Source organism: Brassica rapa, chromosome A03 (genome assembly GCF_000309985.2).
Source record: "Brassica rapa cultivar Chiifu-401-42 chromosome A03, CAAS_Brap_v3.01, whole genome shotgun sequence".
NCBI lineage: Eukaryota > Viridiplantae > Streptophyta > Magnoliopsida > Brassicales > Brassicaceae > Brassica > Brassica rapa.
Genome location: NC_024797.2, coordinates 15,953,702 through 15,970,574, shown reverse-complemented (window position 1 = coordinate 15,970,574; position 16,873 = coordinate 15,953,702). Strand labels below are relative to the sequence as shown.

The 16,873-nt window shown below is 39.7% G+C and overlaps 6 protein-coding genes and 1 non-coding gene across 7 annotated transcripts; 3 read left to right on the top strand and 4 right to left on the bottom strand.

The window, feature by feature from the left end:
• Positions 1-734: 734 nt before the first annotated feature.
• Positions 735-3,519, top strand: LOC103859103 (probable pectinesterase/pectinesterase inhibitor 21). The gene is made up of 2 exons (XM_009136587.3): positions 735-1,927; positions 2,099-3,519. Exons 1-2 carry the CDS (start codon positions 919-921, stop codon positions 3,325-3,327), a joined length of 2,238 nt encoding a protein of 745 aa, XP_009134835.1. The 5' UTR covers positions 735-918; the 3' UTR covers positions 3,328-3,519.
• A 104-nt stretch (positions 3,520-3,623) lies between these two features.
• LOC103859102 (60S ribosomal protein L18-2) lies at positions 3,624-4,886 on the bottom strand. The gene is made up of 5 exons (XM_009136585.3): positions 4,744-4,886; positions 4,566-4,655; positions 4,337-4,465; positions 4,025-4,207; positions 3,624-3,945 (listed from the first exon to the last, which is right to left on the bottom strand). The coding sequence occupies exons 1-5, from the start codon at positions 4,744-4,746 to the stop codon at positions 3,787-3,789; spliced, it is 564 nt and encodes a 187-aa protein (XP_009134833.1). The 5' UTR covers positions 4,747-4,886; the 3' UTR covers positions 3,624-3,786.
• Positions 4,887-5,663: 777 nt separating this feature from the next.
• Positions 5,664-8,306, top strand: LOC103859101 (serine/threonine-protein phosphatase PP1 isozyme 9). The gene is made up of 4 exons (XM_009136584.3): positions 5,664-6,924; positions 7,037-7,596; positions 7,666-7,845; positions 7,934-8,306. Exons 1-4 carry the CDS (start codon positions 6,732-6,734, stop codon positions 7,955-7,957), a joined length of 957 nt encoding a protein of 318 aa, XP_009134832.2. The 5' UTR covers positions 5,664-6,731; the 3' UTR covers positions 7,958-8,306.
• A 361-nt stretch (positions 8,307-8,667) lies between these two features.
• LOC103859100 (60S ribosomal protein L22-2) lies at positions 8,668-9,946 on the bottom strand. The gene is made up of 3 exons (XM_009136583.2): positions 9,705-9,946; positions 9,091-9,337; positions 8,668-8,996 (listed from the first exon to the last, which is right to left on the bottom strand). The coding sequence occupies exons 2-3, from the start codon at positions 9,318-9,320 to the stop codon at positions 8,852-8,854; spliced, it is 375 nt and encodes a 124-aa protein (XP_009134831.1). The 5' UTR covers positions 9,321-9,337; positions 9,705-9,946; the 3' UTR covers positions 8,668-8,851.
• Positions 9,947-10,188: 242 nt separating this feature from the next.
• Positions 10,189-13,373, bottom strand: LOC103859098 (E3 ubiquitin-protein ligase RFI2). The gene is made up of 6 exons (XM_009136582.3): positions 12,609-13,373; positions 11,741-11,913; positions 11,577-11,632; positions 11,471-11,496; positions 10,999-11,404; positions 10,189-10,932 (listed from the first exon to the last, which is right to left on the bottom strand). The coding sequence occupies exons 1-6, from the start codon at positions 12,793-12,795 to the stop codon at positions 10,533-10,535; spliced, it is 1,248 nt and encodes a 415-aa protein (XP_009134830.1). The 5' UTR covers positions 12,796-13,373; the 3' UTR covers positions 10,189-10,532.
• A 245-nt stretch (positions 13,374-13,618) lies between these two features.
• Positions 13,619-16,151, bottom strand: LOC103859097 (26S proteasome regulatory subunit 6A homolog). The gene is made up of 10 exons (XM_009136581.3): positions 15,895-16,151; positions 15,494-15,610; positions 15,308-15,415; positions 15,036-15,227; positions 14,770-14,961; positions 14,535-14,653; positions 14,373-14,460; positions 14,164-14,283; positions 13,935-14,075; positions 13,619-13,837 (listed from the first exon to the last, which is right to left on the bottom strand). The coding sequence occupies exons 1-10, from the start codon at positions 16,012-16,014 to the stop codon at positions 13,760-13,762; spliced, it is 1,275 nt and encodes a 424-aa protein (XP_009134829.1). The 5' UTR covers positions 16,015-16,151; the 3' UTR covers positions 13,619-13,759.
• Positions 16,152-16,690: 539 nt separating this feature from the next.
• Positions 16,691-16,762, top strand: TRNAE-UUC. Its single transcript has one exon. It is a non-coding gene; the product is annotated as a tRNA-Glu (tRNA).
• Positions 16,763-16,873: the final 111 nt, after the last annotated feature.

The following is a 16,873-nucleotide window of genomic DNA, read 5'->3' as shown; positions in this document are numbered from 1 at the left end:
TAACTCTCCTAAGTTTTTGTTGAAGAAATATTAATTAGTATTCAAGAAATTAAAAGAAATTTAAGAGAACAAAACACTTTTGTTAAAAAAATACATGTTCGAAGTTTATATATTGATTATGTAAATGAATAATTTAAAATTCTGTATATATATTTATATTATTTGAAAATCCGAAATTCATTTTTAATTTAAAAAAATATTTTTATATCACTATAATAGAAGTGCGTTTCTTATTCTTCTTTAGTTTTCTTATTGCCAATTGTGATATCTATATGAAAGTGGTTTGCAAAATCATGGACATAGTGAAAACGATTTATTTTTCTTGATCTCCAAAATTTGCGTGATTATATGTAGAGATCAACTAACTTCTAAATTAACTAAGAAAAATATATGTATTAATTGTTTATTCCTCAATTCATAATTGTTTTAAGCTCTATGAATTTTAAGACGTGGTTGGCATATCAAAATTAGAAAGAACATACCTAAAACACGATTAAGACACTGAATAATCTGGTAGAGAAAACAAAGTTTTAATCCCTAAAATTAATTATTTTCCTTATTTAGAAACTCATGGAGAAACAGAGAAGACAAGAAAACTACCACAAGTCTATTTTTCATCCTTTTCTCACTAGCCGCATTTCCCGCCAAGCCTCATAAAACAGAGCAACCAGAAAAATAACGAACTCTTAATTTCTCGTTTCCGTTATAAATAATCCATCTCGGCAACTATGAAAAAATTACATACTCCTAAGGAGGCTACGTAAACCTTCGAAGGGGTCGTCACAATCTTGTTTTCTCAAAAGAATAACGAACAGCTCTTATCTTTTAAAAAACAAATAAATATCTTCAGAGCTGTTCAGGTTCAAAAACAATTTGATTAATAGAAATCAATAAAAAAAAGAAAAAAAAAAGACAAACATGTCGTACGGGTACGATGATGATTCCAAGAGGAAGAGAAGGTATGTCATCATCTCAATCTCCTCTGTTCTTCTCATCTCCATGGTGGTGGCCGTTACCGTCGGTGTCAGCCTCAACAAGAACGAAGGCAACGGTGACTCTGACGCGCAGATAACGTCTTCCGTCAAAGCCGTTAAGGACGTATGTGCACCAACGGATTTCAAAAAGACATGTGAAGACAGTTTAAACAAAAATGGTAACAACACGACCGACCCGGTCGAGTTGGTTAAGACAGCGTTCAGCGCGACGATGAAGCAGATCACGGCCGCTGCCAAGAAGTCGCAGACCATGATGGAGCTTCAGAAGGATCCAAGGACCAAGATGGCTCTTGATCAGTGCAAGGAGCTGATGGATTACGCGTTGGGAGAGCTTAGCAACTCTTTCGAGGAGCTCGGTAAGTTTGAGTTCCATTTACTCGACGAGGCTTTGATCAACCTAAGGATCTGGCTCAGCGCGGCGATCAGCCACGAGGAGACTTGCCTCGAAGGGTTCGAAGGGACGCAAGGGAATGCTGGGGAGACCATGAAGAAAGCGTTGAAAACCGCTATCGAGTTGACACGCAACGGGCTAGCAATCATCAGCGAAATGTCGAATTTCGTGGGACAAATGGGGATTCCTGAGTTCAGCAGCCGCAGGCTGCTGTCCCAGGAAATCCCCTCGTGGGTGGACCAGCGAGGGCGTAGGCTCTTGCAGGCTGCTGCTGCGTATTCCGATGCTAAGCCTGATATAGTGGTGGCTCAGGACGGGAGCGGTCAGTATAAAACAATCAATGAGGCTTTGAAGTTCGTCCCAAAGAAGAAGAACACGACCTTCGTGGTTTACATTAAGGCTGGTATCTACCAGGAGTACGTTCAGATCAACAAGAGCATGACTCATCTCGTGTTCCTCGGTGATGGTCCGGAGAAAACCATCATATCCGGTAGCAAGAATTACAAGGACGGTATCACTACCTACCGTACCCAAACTGTTGGTACGTCACATATACTCACTGAATTTGGAAGATATAAATATTTTTTAAGAACTTTTATAAAGATAAGAAAATCATAATTTGGGGGTTTATGTAAAAAGCTACAAAAATTACTCATTAGCTTATAAATATATTAGAAGTTATAAATGTTGATGCATGTAAATGTTCTTGCAGCCATCATTGGAGACTCCTTCATTGCCAAGAACATCGGGTTCGTTAACACTGCTGGTCCAGCCAAATTCCAAGCTGTTGCGGTTAGGGTTCAATCAGACGAGTCCATCTTTTTCAACTGTAGATTCGACGGCTACCAAGACACCCTCTACGCCCACTCTCACCGTCAGTTCTACCGTGATTGCACCATCTCAGGCACTATTGATTTCCTCTTTGGAGACGCGGCTGCCGTGTTCCAGAACTGTACTTTGTTGGTGAGGAAGCCGCTTCCGAACCAGGCGTGCCCCATCACAGCCCACGGTCGTAGCGACGCGAGGGAAGCAACTGGATTTGTGTTCCAAGGTTGTACTATTGCCGGCGAGCCGGATTACTTGGCGGTCAAGGCAACTAGCAAAGCCTATCTTGGTAGGCCGTGGAGAGAGTTTTCGAGGACAATTATCATGAACAGTTTCCTCCCGGATTTCGTCCAGCCTCAAGGATGGATGCCGTGGATGGGGAACTTTGGGCTTGACACGTTGTTCTACTCTGAGGCTCAGAACACAGGACCGGGAGCAGGGCTTGCAAACCGGGTTACTTGGGCAGGAATCAAGAAGTTGAGTAACGAGGAGATTCTCAAGTTCACACCGGATCAGTTCATCCAAGGTGGCATTTGGGTTCCCGGCAAAGGTGTTCCGTACACTCCTGGCCTCTTGGCTGCCAACCCTAACGCTGCAACCACCGCCCCAAGCGGCTCAGCTGCTTCAGGTACCCCCTCCGTCACGGACACAAGTGGTGCTGGCTCGGTTTCTCCATCAGCTGCCCCTGTTTCTCAAGTAGCTACCCCGGTTTCTCCAGCAGTTGCCCCAGTTTCTCCAGCAGCTGCCCCGGAAGGTTCACTAAAGATGGCTTCAACAGAGACAAATGGTGCTGGTTCGGTTTCTCCAGCAGCTGCCCCACAAGGTTCTATCAGGATGGCAAGTGGTGCTAGTTCGGTTTCTCCAGCAGCTGCCCCGGAAGGTTCTATCAGGATGGCTTCTATGGAGAGACCTGGTGCAGGCTCAGTTTCTCCAGTAGCTGCTCCGGAAAGTTCTATCAGGATGGCTTCTATGGAGAGACCTGGTGCTGGCTCAGTGTCTCCAGCAGCTACCCCAGAAGGTTCTATCAAGATGGCTTCATCGGTGACAAGTGGTGCTGCTGCCCCGGTTTATCCACCACCTCCCCCATTTTATCCTGACATTGCATTGTCTAACTAAAAGATCCATTAAGATGCCATATAATGTCTTTTCTTTTTTTTCTTACTAAAACCTGGAACCAAAAGCATTTGCATAACCTTGAAGAATTCAGGATTATTGATCTATACCAAATTGTTTGAGATTAATAATGTCTATAGCTTTGTAAACTCATGTTTAATCATCGCAGTAAATTAAATATGTTGTTTATAATTCTATAATCATATCAATTCATCATGTAGAATATTAGTTCACAAACTGCTCTAAAGAGATTTGATCATTTCATCCATTTTAGTATACTTGGCCAAGACGTTAAGAACTTTTGAGGAAAGAATTTAAAGTTTGATAAACAAGGCACCAAAAACTCTGGATATTGTCTGAAACAAGGCACCAAAAAGCACAATTCTCTAACAAAAACCATTATGAAAGTGATTAAGAAGCAACAACACAACAGAATCAAGTTCAGTGACACAGACAATGTTCTTAAACCTTGAAACCACGGCTCTTCCTCTTTCCTCTGGCCTTCTCGAACTTCCTTCCCTTGGACCGAACATATGGCTTCGAGTGACTGTGTGGCACACCAGGAGCGGGACCAAAGTGCTTCACAGCCTCACGTGAGTTCTTAGGTCCTCTAAGAAGAACCTACACACAAGAACCAAAGTAAAGGTTAAACACTTTTTATCACACCAAGTAGAAAAGAAAATGTAAGTAGAGCGGTTACCGTGTTCTGTCCCAAAGGAGCTCTGAGAGCAAGCTGGTCAAAGGTCAAGCATTCACCACCAGCTTTCTCAATACGAGCTCTGGCTCTTTCCGTGAACCTCAAGGCAGTGACTTTGATAGCTGGAATCTCGTGTACTCTCAAATCATCGGTGATGGTTCCAACCAAAACAGCAATCTTATCTTCCTATCATATGATCACATTCAAAACTCATAAGCATGATTCTAAAGAAATGAAACAGAGTTTATCATGACCTAGGACTAACTTCTACACCAAGGAACATAGAGATAGGAGGGTTTTGAAACGAAATGGAACCTTGCCAGTCATGAACTCGACGAGCCTAGATAGAGAAAGAGGAGCTTTGTTGACTTTGCTCATGAAAAGCCTCTTTAGGATCACTGCATTGAACTTGCTCTGAGTTCTCCTCACCAGAAACCTGTAAAGCTGCAATTTTTGAATACAAAAGACCAAATCTCATGTTCAGTAAGATTCACCAAACATGATAACTCTTCAAAAGAGAAAGAGTGTTGGTTAAAGTTTGGACCTTGACAGTGAGCTTGAGGTAGACATCATCGGACTTGGGAGCTGTCCTTTTGGTCTTCTTGCTCTTACCTCCAGCGATCAAATCGATACCCTGCAAACACCACCGAATTTGATCTCAGAATCAACAAAACTCAAAGCATTCAGAAACGGAGATTGAGATTGATAGAGGTGAAATGTACCATTGTAGCGTCCGGGGATTTGGTGCCGCCGCAGTCGAAGCTTCAGCAAGAGAAGTGATGAATCTAAGCTTTTATATCAGTTCATAGTAACGGACTCGATTCAGCTTTAGGGTTTTCTTATTTCCAATATGGGCCGTAAAAGCCCAATATAATTAAAGTCATCTTTAAACATTTGGGTCACCCTAAAACATTTAGACTTGAGTTAGAGCCTAGATACCACTTGTACTTCTCTTCTATTATGTGAGTCCATGCCATGTTGTGTTTTATGGGTTAAGCTCATTAATTGACATGAGAAAGAGACCCAACATCAATAATAGGGATAATGTTTTAGATTAAAATTGTTTAATGATTTCTGTTGTGTCAGTTTGATGTGTGTTGTATTATGTTAATCATCTATGGTGTCTTGACAAAAGGATTGAACCACTTATTAGGTGTAACATTGTTGTTAGCCTTTTTTTTGGGACCAAAACTGTTAAGCTATAAATTATTATATATAGAATCATATACACATAGATAGCTATGGAGTATTAATCACATCAATCAAGGTTCAATTGAATTTAACATTTACTCAAAAAGGTTATAAACTATACTCAATTTGTTTTTAATACTTAATGTTTTAGAAGAATTTTTATGTTCTAAATTAGATGATGTTTTCAATTTTCTATGTAAATTGTATTCACAATTTTTTTGGTCAGCAATTCACAACTAATATATATAATCAATGACATTATACATTCTATTTTATTATATATTAGATTATAGTTAGTTAAATAACTAATGATATTTTTATTTAGGTTATTTTTTAAAATTTATATGCACAATCCTAATATGTTATCTATTTTTTTATCAAATATGTTATCTATTAAAAACTAAATCATACTCCCTCCGTACCAGTTTAACTGGTGTTTAAGGATTTTGATTTTGTTTCAAAATAAGTGATGTTTTCACAATTCCAAGTAATTTGAAATTTTTAACTAATTATAAAATACTGCATCTTTTTTTATTGGTTGAATTAGTTTTATTTAATGTTATTTTATGTAATCAAAGCTAATTACATAAAATTTTGTATTTTTTAATATTTTTGCAAAAACCTTAAACATCTTATAGAGAGAATATTACTTTTACTTTGTAGTAATAAATAATTTTAATATTTACCAAAAAGGTAAAATAATGTGTTTTTGAATATACCAATTAGAGAGGAACATGATCTAGTCACACACGTGCGTGCTTACCTCTAACGATAAAACCGAACTTTTCAAAAAACGCGGTTTCTCGCCCGACAACAAAATTACTTTTGACCAGTTCCAATGAGAATCTTCCACGTCTCATCTTTTTGTCTGGATCTTCTTCCACCACCGTCCACTAACCCATATCCTTGCCTTAGAAGGTTAAAACTAATTACCTTCTAGCTATTATAATGTAAGTCCATTGATTCCAATTGTTCCATTTCATATTCTTAATTATCTTTATGATCACCATGTCCATCTGTAACCTTACTATTTGACCGACTTCTTCATTTTCTTCATTGTAATCAATAGCCATTAAAATCCAAAAACTGCGTTGAAAATAGATTTCCAAAATTTCCAGACAGGAGAGAGAGAGAAAGACGACGACCTATCTGCACCATTTGTTTTTCTCCCCCCCCCCCCCCCCCCCTCAATACTCTAAAGCTGAAACTTTCTTTTTTGTTTCTCTGTTCTGAAATAAAACAAGTTATAATCTTAAATTCGGATTTGTTCTAATCTAATCTCTGTCCATTTGATCCACTTGAGTTTTAAGACTAATCAAAGATTTACTTCTGGTCTCTCCCCCCTTTTGTTTTGTCTCTTTCTTTCCCGCATTTTCCCGGAAAAATCCAAAAAAGCTTCCGACTTTCTGATCGCCTCCTCATTAATCCTTGAAACCACCAACGACCCATTGTTTCTCACCTGATTTGTCGCAAACCCTTTTGTTTTAATTTTGCATTCTGGTAAAAAAAAAAAAGAAGGATGACGACGACAATGGAAGCTGTGATGGAGATAAGTACGGTGGATGATATCATAAGAAGACTATTAGAAGGCAAAGGAGGCAAACAGGTTCAGCTCTCCGAGATCGAGATCCGTCAACTTTGCGTTAACGCTAGACAAATCTTCCTCTCTCAGCCTAATCTCCTCGACCTCCATGCTCCCATTCGCATCTGCGGTACTCTCTCTCTCTCTCCCTCTCTGTTCAACAGATTCAAAAAATGGTTTCGCATTGTTTTTATTATGTTATTACAAACTATGAGAAATATTACAAAAGACGACTATACCAGGTGATATTCATGGACAATACCAAGACCTTCTTCGTCTATTCGAATACGGAGGCTACCCTCCTTCAGCACACTACCTCTTCCTAGGAGACTACGTCGACAGAGGCAAGCAAAGCCTCGAAACAATCTGCCTCCTCTTGGCCTACAAGATCCGTTACCCGTCCAAGATCTTTCTCCTGAGAGGCAACCATGAAGACGCCAAGATCAACAGGATCTACGGCTTCTACGACGAATGCAAAAGGAGATTCAACGTCAGGCTATGGAAGATATTCACCGACTGCTTCAACTGTTTGCCTGTAGCTGCTCTCATTGACGGCAAGATCTTGTGTATGCACGGGGGGCTGTCGCCGGAGCTGGAGAATTTGGAGCAGATTAGGGAGATTGAGAGGCCTACTGAGATTCCGGACAATGGTCTTCTTTGTGATTTGCTTTGGTCGGATCCTGATCAGAAGAGTGAAGGATGGTCTGATAGTGATAGAGGTATTTCTTGCACGTTTGGTGCTGATGTGGTTGCTGAGTTCTTGGATAAGAATGATCTTGATCTCATTTGCCGTGGCCATCAGGTTAAAAAAAAGACTTTGTTTAGACATTACTTGAGAGACCTTTGTGATTTACTTTGGTTTGTTTTACAGGTAGTGGAAGATGGGTATGAGTTTTTTGCTAAAAGGAGATTAGTTACTATATTCTCTGCTCCAAACTATGGTGGAGAGTTTGACAATGCAGGTGCATTGTTGAGTGTGGACCAGTCTCTTGTTTGCTCTTTTGAGATTCTGAAACCTGCTCCAGCTTCAAGCGGTATTCCTCTCAAGAAGGTTTGTTTTTCACCAGACCAAGAAGCCCCCTTCTTCTGATACTATGATTGGTATAGCTTAACACATGGCTTTCTTTATGTTTTATTAGGTACCAAAAATGGGAAAGTCTTAGAAACTCAAGAAAGCTTGTTCCCTTGAGATTTGGTTTCATGAGCTCAAGCTAGGCTATATATGGCATTACTTCAGATGTAGGTAAGCTGCAACGGAGAAGAGAAACTCAAAGACTACTTTACTTAGTCATCAAAGAAGAACAAAAGGGAGAGAGAGGAAACAAAAAGCTGTAACCCAAATATTTTTCTGTGTATAGTTGCATAAACTTCTCTTCTCTGCTTTTTCATCTCCTTTTGGTTTGTTTTCTTGTTCTTATGTTTATTCATTTAAGTTATAGAGTGGCCTCTCCTCTTTTGCTTGTTCTTATTTTCTTGTATCATCAAAAATACAATTTCACAAACTTTTATTCACCGTAACAGTTTCATAAAACAACGAAACAAAAGCAGAATCAACTCATTGGAAGAGACTCACACCTCACAACCACGTCCTTTAGTGACCAATTCATCTTCTCCACCAAGAAACTCAACCTTCTTCTTCACCGTGTATAAGCCGGTAGATTTTGCAACTCTCTTGCCCAAAATTTTGGGAACTATTGAGACAAAGTCGGTGAGCTCGGAGTTTGAATATCTCCTCTGGACGGTAAGCTTGAGAAGAAGGGATGATTCAGCATCTGGTGTAAGTAACCATGGGTACGTGGTAATAATCAACACTGTCGAACGCTCAACTTTGTTACCCTTGAGTTAAGTTCGCCTCTAATAGTTTTGATCTTCATTAACAGATTCTTCAACCATAAGATAATAACCAAAATAATCTTCTTAAACAACTGTCTGAAATGATAATTAACTTCAACCAAAACTAGATAAGATCTCTCACAAAAAAGAACCAAGATAAATTGTATTGATAGCAGCAAAAAGCAGAAACCAAAACAACAAAAGAAACAAGGAGTAGAGCTCTTCTAGTCTTCTTCCTCTCCCTCGTTCTCAGCAATGTTGAAGTACCTCAACTCATAGAGGTTACGGTCCTTGTTAGCCGCAATCACTCTAAGCCAATCCCTCACATTGTGCTTCTTCAAGTACTTCTTCGTCAAGTACTTCAAATACCTGAAAAGTAACAACAAACAAAGAGTTGAAACTTCAGATTGCTTATAAATCCTATAATCACTAGAGGAAAAATGTGGTGTTGAGTGTTTGTTACCTCTTGGAGAATTGACCATCGGAGGTAACAGTGATCTTGTTCTTCTCACGTGTGATTGTGACGGAATCACCGAGCGCACCGGCTTTGCCACCGACTTTGATCCTCTCCTGAAGGAACTTCTCGAGGGAAGCAATCTCCATGATCTTGTCATCGACAGGCTTGGAGCAGTCAATGGAGAAGGACACTCCCTTCTTCTTTCCCTTGGCAACGGCTGCACCTCCACGACTCATTTTCTCTCAAACCTTTCCTATAAAAATCCAAAAAACAGGACACAGAGTGTTTATAAATCACACATACAAAGCCAAAGACATGTCTGAATACAGACAAGGTGTTTAAAAACATTTAATGAATCTTATTTGAATACTATATGCCATTTCCAAAACCTGTGAGATCTGATTAGAATCGAAACTTGTTACAAGCGGGTTTCTAATCTAACCTCGTTAATTACACTATCAAGAGAGTGAACACGAGCTCAAGCAAGAGAAAGAGTGAAAGTACAAACTCGTGAATCTATTCTATCTTAATGTTTCGAGAGATGATTCTTATCAAATCTAATATAAGACACTGAAGAGTGCTCCATCAGATGGAGAGAGAGAGAGCGAGTAACAGCGTACCTTGAAGACGAGCGGCGCCGGTTGAACGAGAGAGGAGACGGGAAACAAAATGTGGCTAGGGTTTTTGCTCATTTAAAGTGCTTCTTATAGACCTAATTTATGTTCCTTTAAATAACAGAACTTACCCTCTAATATTTTAGAAATCTCCAAATTAACCCAAAACTTTCGTACTTGAATTAAAAGCCCAATTGTTTTTGTAACAAGTGAGATTTTTTTTGTAAATCACCAGCAAAATGCAAATGCTAGTGTAGTAGTTCAGTTTAATTATTGAGTTTTTATTATTTTCCGTATATATGTAACACATATTACAACACAAAATAATCCATCTGAAAGTTCATGGTTCGTTTACCCTCATGAACATTCATATACAATTATACACAGATGTTGCTTGGAGTATTATATTTTCAGATTTTCTTGTTACATATACGACTTCAGGATATGGTGATTTGTCATTTTTTTCATTTTGCATAGAAAACAGACATCATTTTACTAAAAAATTGAACATATTAAGAAGAAAAATGTTGCGTTAGGGTATTTCACTTGGATACCCAGTGTAGCCACATCAAAGAAAAACAAATAACCAACAACCTGTTCGCTACTCGGATCTAAACCAGACCCAAACCGGCTTTAACCACACGGTCAACACCAAAACAGGGGAAGCAAGTCTCTCTCTCCAGACCATTACATACCATTCATTTGTGTTCATATATTATCAATAACTTCAAGCATGCAGTGAGTGTTTTCATGTCTTATCAAATATCAACTTCCCATAGTTTTCCTTTTTTCTTTGGGTATGAGAATTGCCCTCGCCGGCAACTGACTCACCTCTCACGATGGTCCTCCACCGCCATGCCTCTGATGGAAGCTCCCTCCTCCTTCGTTGAAAGAAGACGCCCAAATGGATGGTTCTCTATCCATCTGGTTAACTTGGTAGGCTTGTTGCGGTTGCATATAAGGCTCTCTCTCCCATATGTTAAACCGGAGAAACCCGCTCCCTCCTCCAGCCTGATCTGAAGATGAAGAAGCTGATCCTCTACTGGGCCTCCGTCCAGAGGGGAACACAGGCCCACGAGAGACTATAGGCGAATCTGGTTGGTGTTGCTGTGCAGTAGACTGTTGGTAATACGCTTGAAGAGCTTGTGTTCTGTCTCTGGTCCGAACGTTGCTTCCTGGAAAAGGCGGTGTTCTCGGAACAGACGCCACCGAGCTCCCCGCTCTACCACTTGAACTGTAAATTCCAGAGTGTTAGCAATAAGATTATAGCAAGAAGTCAAGAGTTCAGGACAATATGTACCTGTGACCATGATATGATGGACGCATGAACTGAGGCATTCTTGGTCTGATAACATCCGAGCCATTGGCTCGGGAAGTTCTTGCAGAAGCTGGGGGAGGCGTGGGGTGAGTTGGACTCCCCACGTGAGGGCCAGAAGGAGAGAAGTGCTGTGGCGGTGTGGGTGGAGGGGAGTGATACTCCCAGCCGTGATAGTGAGGGAAGCCATAAGGAGTTGGGACTTCAGCCGATGAGCCGGTGTTCCAATGGCTAGTGAAGCTTGGACTGTCTGAAACGCCTGCAGCGCCGGCAGAGCTTGAGGAAGAGGAATGAACCGGGCCAATGTAGGTTACGTACGGACATGGGTGACCCGCTGCTGTTGGAGCTGGTGGTTCTGTGAAGTAGCCTTGCTGGTTCAAGAGATCATGATCTGTGCCATAGTGTTAGACTCAATAGGTTAATAAACCAAGACAAAGGGAGAGAAAAACGATCTTACATGAACTCGGCGAAAAGTCTCCATCCCTACAAAGTTTAAGAGAGATTCATTCATCAGCAAAGAAGATTCCAAAAGGTATCAGAAAATGGAGTTTTTAATTACTGACTCGAATGAGGGAAGACGCGCTGAGCTTCCAAATGGGCACCAGTGAACTCCAAAAGCCTGCAAAGATAACATAAACACAAGCGTTTTCGAACGTGGAACACAACTCAAGCAAGTGGGGCAGAGGAGTGTGACGTAAGAGAGCTTGGGTAAGGATAGGGTTTTTACCATTTCAGGGTAGCTTCCGATATCATAAATCTCCTCTTCATGAACCCAATCCTCGACATTGAACTCAGGGTGTGAGCGGCAACCGTTTGCGTAAAGCCACTGGCCTTTCTCTACTTTCCTACAGTTTGGGCACTGCATCACCCCCTTTGCATTGAAAGCTGACCCAATACAATCTAAGAAAAAGATACGTGAAATTAGATGAGTTTGTGAAACAGGATAAGAAACCAAACATAAGGTATTTAATACCGCCACACAGTGGAGGACATCTCAAATTCTAGCTGGAAAGCTCTCTTGCATCGATTCATATAGATAATCCCCAATCTATCAGGAGAATTTGGCCAACTTATAAACATATAAACACACAGATACTCCTAACTAGACATCCAAGATTGCCATACAGTGAACAAAGATTAAGAAGAAAAGACGCATATGAACTCTCATTCCCTCGTAAACAATACTAATGAAGAGCACATAATGCATTTTACTGCAGAAACACAAACGGGACTAATACTCTGAGCTAACAGATGTCATCAAACAGGGTAAAGAGATCAATCAAACAAACTTGGCATTGTGATAAAAACAGTGATCAAGCTATCTGCAAAAGAGCTTTTTAGCTGCAGATCATGAACATGAACAGATCAGTTCCAAAGCTATTACCCATCCATAACTATTACAACAAAAAGTTCAAATCTCAATTAACAACAGTAGCCACCAACCAAGAATGTAACAGTAACCAAAAAACAAAATACAGATCTGGACGATTCAAATCGAAATCTGAAGCAATACTTTTTCAGACAATCACTAACCACAATTCAATCGAACCAAAAAAAAAAGAGCACATCAAAATCAAAGCTTAAGAAAACGTTACCGAGATGGAACTGGTGACCACATTGGAGATTAGCCCAGGCTCGATCGCCGTCTTTAGCGACGGTATCGAGACAAATCGAACACGCAACCGAGCCGAAACCATCTCCTTCTTCGCCGCCACCTCCTTCGTCGGGGAGATGATCGTTATCTCCGAAATTGAATTTGTTTACCTTATTGCCTAAACCCATAACACACCAATTCAAATCAAATCTCAACAAAAACCCTTTTCTCGTCGAGCTCGAATCACCACCACACAAATTCAATTCAATTCAAGCTCTTCCCCCGATTCGATTAATTTAAGAGAACGGTTTTAAAAGCTTATGAATCAATGAACTCTCTCCGATCGTTACCCACCAGAGACCCCAGAAGAAGGAAAAAAATCGTTTTTCTTTTTGAAGTTTTTTTTTTTGCTTTTCTTTTGTTTGCTGGGGTGTGATGTTTTGTGTGAGGAAGATTGGGTTGCGGGTAGAAGCAATGTCCCATGTCCGAATACTTTTATAAATTCTACGGCTCAGATTTATTCTCACTGTTTTGTCTACTTCACACGGCCCTTAACTTTTTCCTTTTTTTTTTCTTTTCCTTTTTTCCTCTATTACCAATTAAGTACATTGTTAATACCACCTTGGTAACTAAACTTTCCATTTTTGGGCATCATATCTTACAACTGGTTTTTTTTTTGGGTAAAATTGGTTTTGAATTTGGTTTGGTTAGTATGATATTGTTAAGCAAATATCTATTAACCAAAAATTAAATATTTCTCGCAGACATCAGATTAGAAGAAGATAATAAAATTGGAATATAAAAGAAAAATCGAATGTTTCTTAGAGGAAAGAAAATGAACAAATCAAACGCATATTACTGTATTTAGGCTCTATTCAGTTTTGGTGGGTGTTCAAATTTACCATGTTCAAGACCCATAGATTCATAAATGTGTTCAATTTTTTCTTTTATATTCGTTGCTTCGGTATCAAAAATCCTTTTTGTTGATTACTTCTAACATGGACATGCAGGTGAATGTGCTGACGTGAAAAAGTAGTGTATCATTTTAAATTCCACTTTTTAAGGAAAAGAAGATGAACACAACTAAATATGAAAAATATCCAAACCGGAATGTAAAACTAGTTGAAAGAAACAAAGACAGAGAGAGAGAGATTAAGCGTAGTAGTTCAAGCTTGCTTTCTTCTTGGCCTGGACTTGGATGATACCTTCATTGAAGTCCTCATGGTTCACCTGAAAACACATCAAACAAACAACAGAGAACCTCTCAATGTTTAAAAACCAGACAACACTTCAATCATAGAGCATAAAGACTTTTGTATCTTCTTACCTCTGTGGCATCACGACGAAGAGCTAACATGCCAGCCTCTACACAAACTGCTTTCAGCTGAGCTCCATTGAAATCATCTGTCGATCTTGCAAGCTCCTCAAAGTTGACGTCTGGGTGAACATTCATCTTCCTCGAGTGAATCTGTTAATGTTCAGTTTGGGCAAGTTAAGTAAGGAGAGTTTTAAAGCTTACAAAGGGTCATGTTCAGAATATGGGAGAGACAACAAACCTGCAAGATTCTGGCTCTTGCTTCTTCTGTTGGATGTGGGAACTCAATCTTCCTGTCTAGTCGACCAGAACGCATGAGTGCTGGATCCAGAATATCTGCACGGTTAGTTGCTGCAATCACCTGAAACATATTGGAGAGGTTTGATTGTTACTCTTTCTTTGTGAGACCATATATAGCTAAATGTCTAGAATAGATAAAGACTCTCTCACCTTAATACGCTCATCGCTACTGAATCCATCAAGCTGATTGAGCAGCTCCAACATAGTCCTCTGCACTTCCCTGTCTCCACTTACTTCACTGCACTCTCAGCCAAAGAATGTAGCTAGTGAGCTGCTGATGAAGTGCAGAAATCGAAAAACTGTAAACTGTACCTGTCAAAACGCTTTGTACCAATTGCATCGATTTCATCAATGAAGATGATGCATGGAGCTTTCTCTTTTGCTAGTTGAAAAGCATCACGGACAAGTTTTGCTCCGTCTCCAATAAACATCTACATACATTCAGATATGACACAGAATCATTACACATGCATCATTCTATACCTCCATAAGATATAAGGTAATGGATTTTTAAGGAAACGCAATTGAATATAACATTATAATATACCTGGACCAATTGAGGGCCTGCCAATTTGAGGAAGGTGGCATTGGTCTGTGCTGCACAAGCACGAGCCATTAGAGTTTTACCAGTCCCTGGAGGACCATACAGGAGCACTCCCTTCGGTGGACGTACACCAAGCTTCTCGAAACGCTCCTTGTGCGTCATGGGGAGCACAATAGCCTCTACAAGCTCTTGGATCTGTTTCAGAAGATAAACTCAAATCAGATCCAATGCAGCAACAAACACACAAACACAACGGGAAAAAAACTGACCTGCTTCTCCAGTCCTCCAATGTCATTGTAATCTTCGGTAGGTTTCTCATCGACCTCCATGGCTTTAACTCTAGAGTCATACTCAGACGGCAAGGTATCCAAAATCAAGTAACTGTCTTTATTAACTCCAACCAAGTCCCCAGGCTTCAAGCTATCAGGGTCCACGAGGCCAACAACTGGTAGAAAGATAGTCTGCAATCAAAAGGATTTGCTCAGAAATGAAATGGGACGAACATAAAATGTATAAAATATATATATGAAAGAACTCTCACCTGTCGTGTAGAGGTTTTCAACACAACGCACTTCCCCTTGCGTTGAGAGTCAAGATCAATATTAGCACCGTCTTCCTCAGCATCATCTTCCGGATTCATCTCCAAGATCTAATAACATAACAGCTATACATCAACTCCAAACAGAAGATGGTATAAATAACGCAAAGAAACACTTGTAGAGAGTACCTCAACAATGTTGCCAACCAAGTAAGGAAGCTGCTTGTTGAGTTTAATCTTCTCCTGATTCTCCTTTATCTTCTCCTTGTAAGAATCACACTCAAGATTCGTTCTTTGTGCGTCTTCCTGTATCCCCAAACACAAAGATCAACAGTATCATATTATGAAATTACATATAAGTAGCTTCCAATGTAGTGTTGAAAATCAAAACTTTGAGATAATAGTAATACAATTAACTTAAATTAAAGGTCACAGATTACAATCAACTTAATCAGTCAAACCCTAAATCAGATACCAGCACGAACTTATTCCAATTATAAGCAATTGCTGAACACAAAATTATATCCTAAGGTCCAATCATGTAGCTACGAAGAAGCGGAAGAGAGATCGAGAGAGTTGTGGGTAGGAACCTTGAGGATTCGAATCTCGTTGTCGAGGAGGCGAGTAGCTCTGATGATGTCTTCGGTGGACATGGATGCAAGCTGATCCTCTTCGAAGCTTGACGTGTCTTCTACCATGGGGGTTGCCATCTCAGTAGCTTAATCGGAGGGAAACAGAGATCGCCGGGAAGAGGGGAGGAGAGCGACTATGAGCAAAAGGGAGAAGAGGAGGGATGAGGAAATAAATAACCAAATAAAGTTTAACGTTTAATAATTATAAAAAAAAAGTTGCCTGTCAGGACTTCTGAAATACAGGAACTCTATGGTGGTTTTTATTCCAATGTATTTTTCTAAAATAGAAATCTCTACATATAGAGCAAAATATAGAGGAATGCTATTTCTTCCTTTATAAATAGAGGAGAAAATAGCAATCTCTATTTTAGAGGTAAAAATAGAGATGGATTGGAGTGATTTTACCTCTAAATACTATTATAGAGGTAGAAATAGAGGTGGGCTGGAGATGCTCTTAGGCCTCACATCTTTCACAGAGGTACTATATTTCACCTATTCATAATATTATTCTACTTTACATCTTTCACAAAGGTAGTATGTAAACCCATCAGATTGCAATTAAAGACACTGAAACTCAAATGTTTTCCAACTCTAAGAATACTCTTAACAGCACTTAAACATCAATAGAAACCTCCAAAATAATTTATAAAAAAAACTCCAAAAGAGTGTCACAATCTAATACTGAGACAAATTAACCTGTTTTCCTCTCTAAGAATAATGTTTTATTGCTAACCCAACTGAACGTAACATCAAATCCGATGTCGTCCAGCGGTTAGGATATCTGGCTTTCACCCAGGAGACCCGGGTTCGATTCCCGGCATCGGAGCTTTTTGCAATTTTTTAAAATCCATTATATTCATTGCATTTGCACTTGCACAGAACGTTTGATATAACTTGAAGAGATGCGCGGTTTGTACATTCTTTTTTTCTTCGCCAT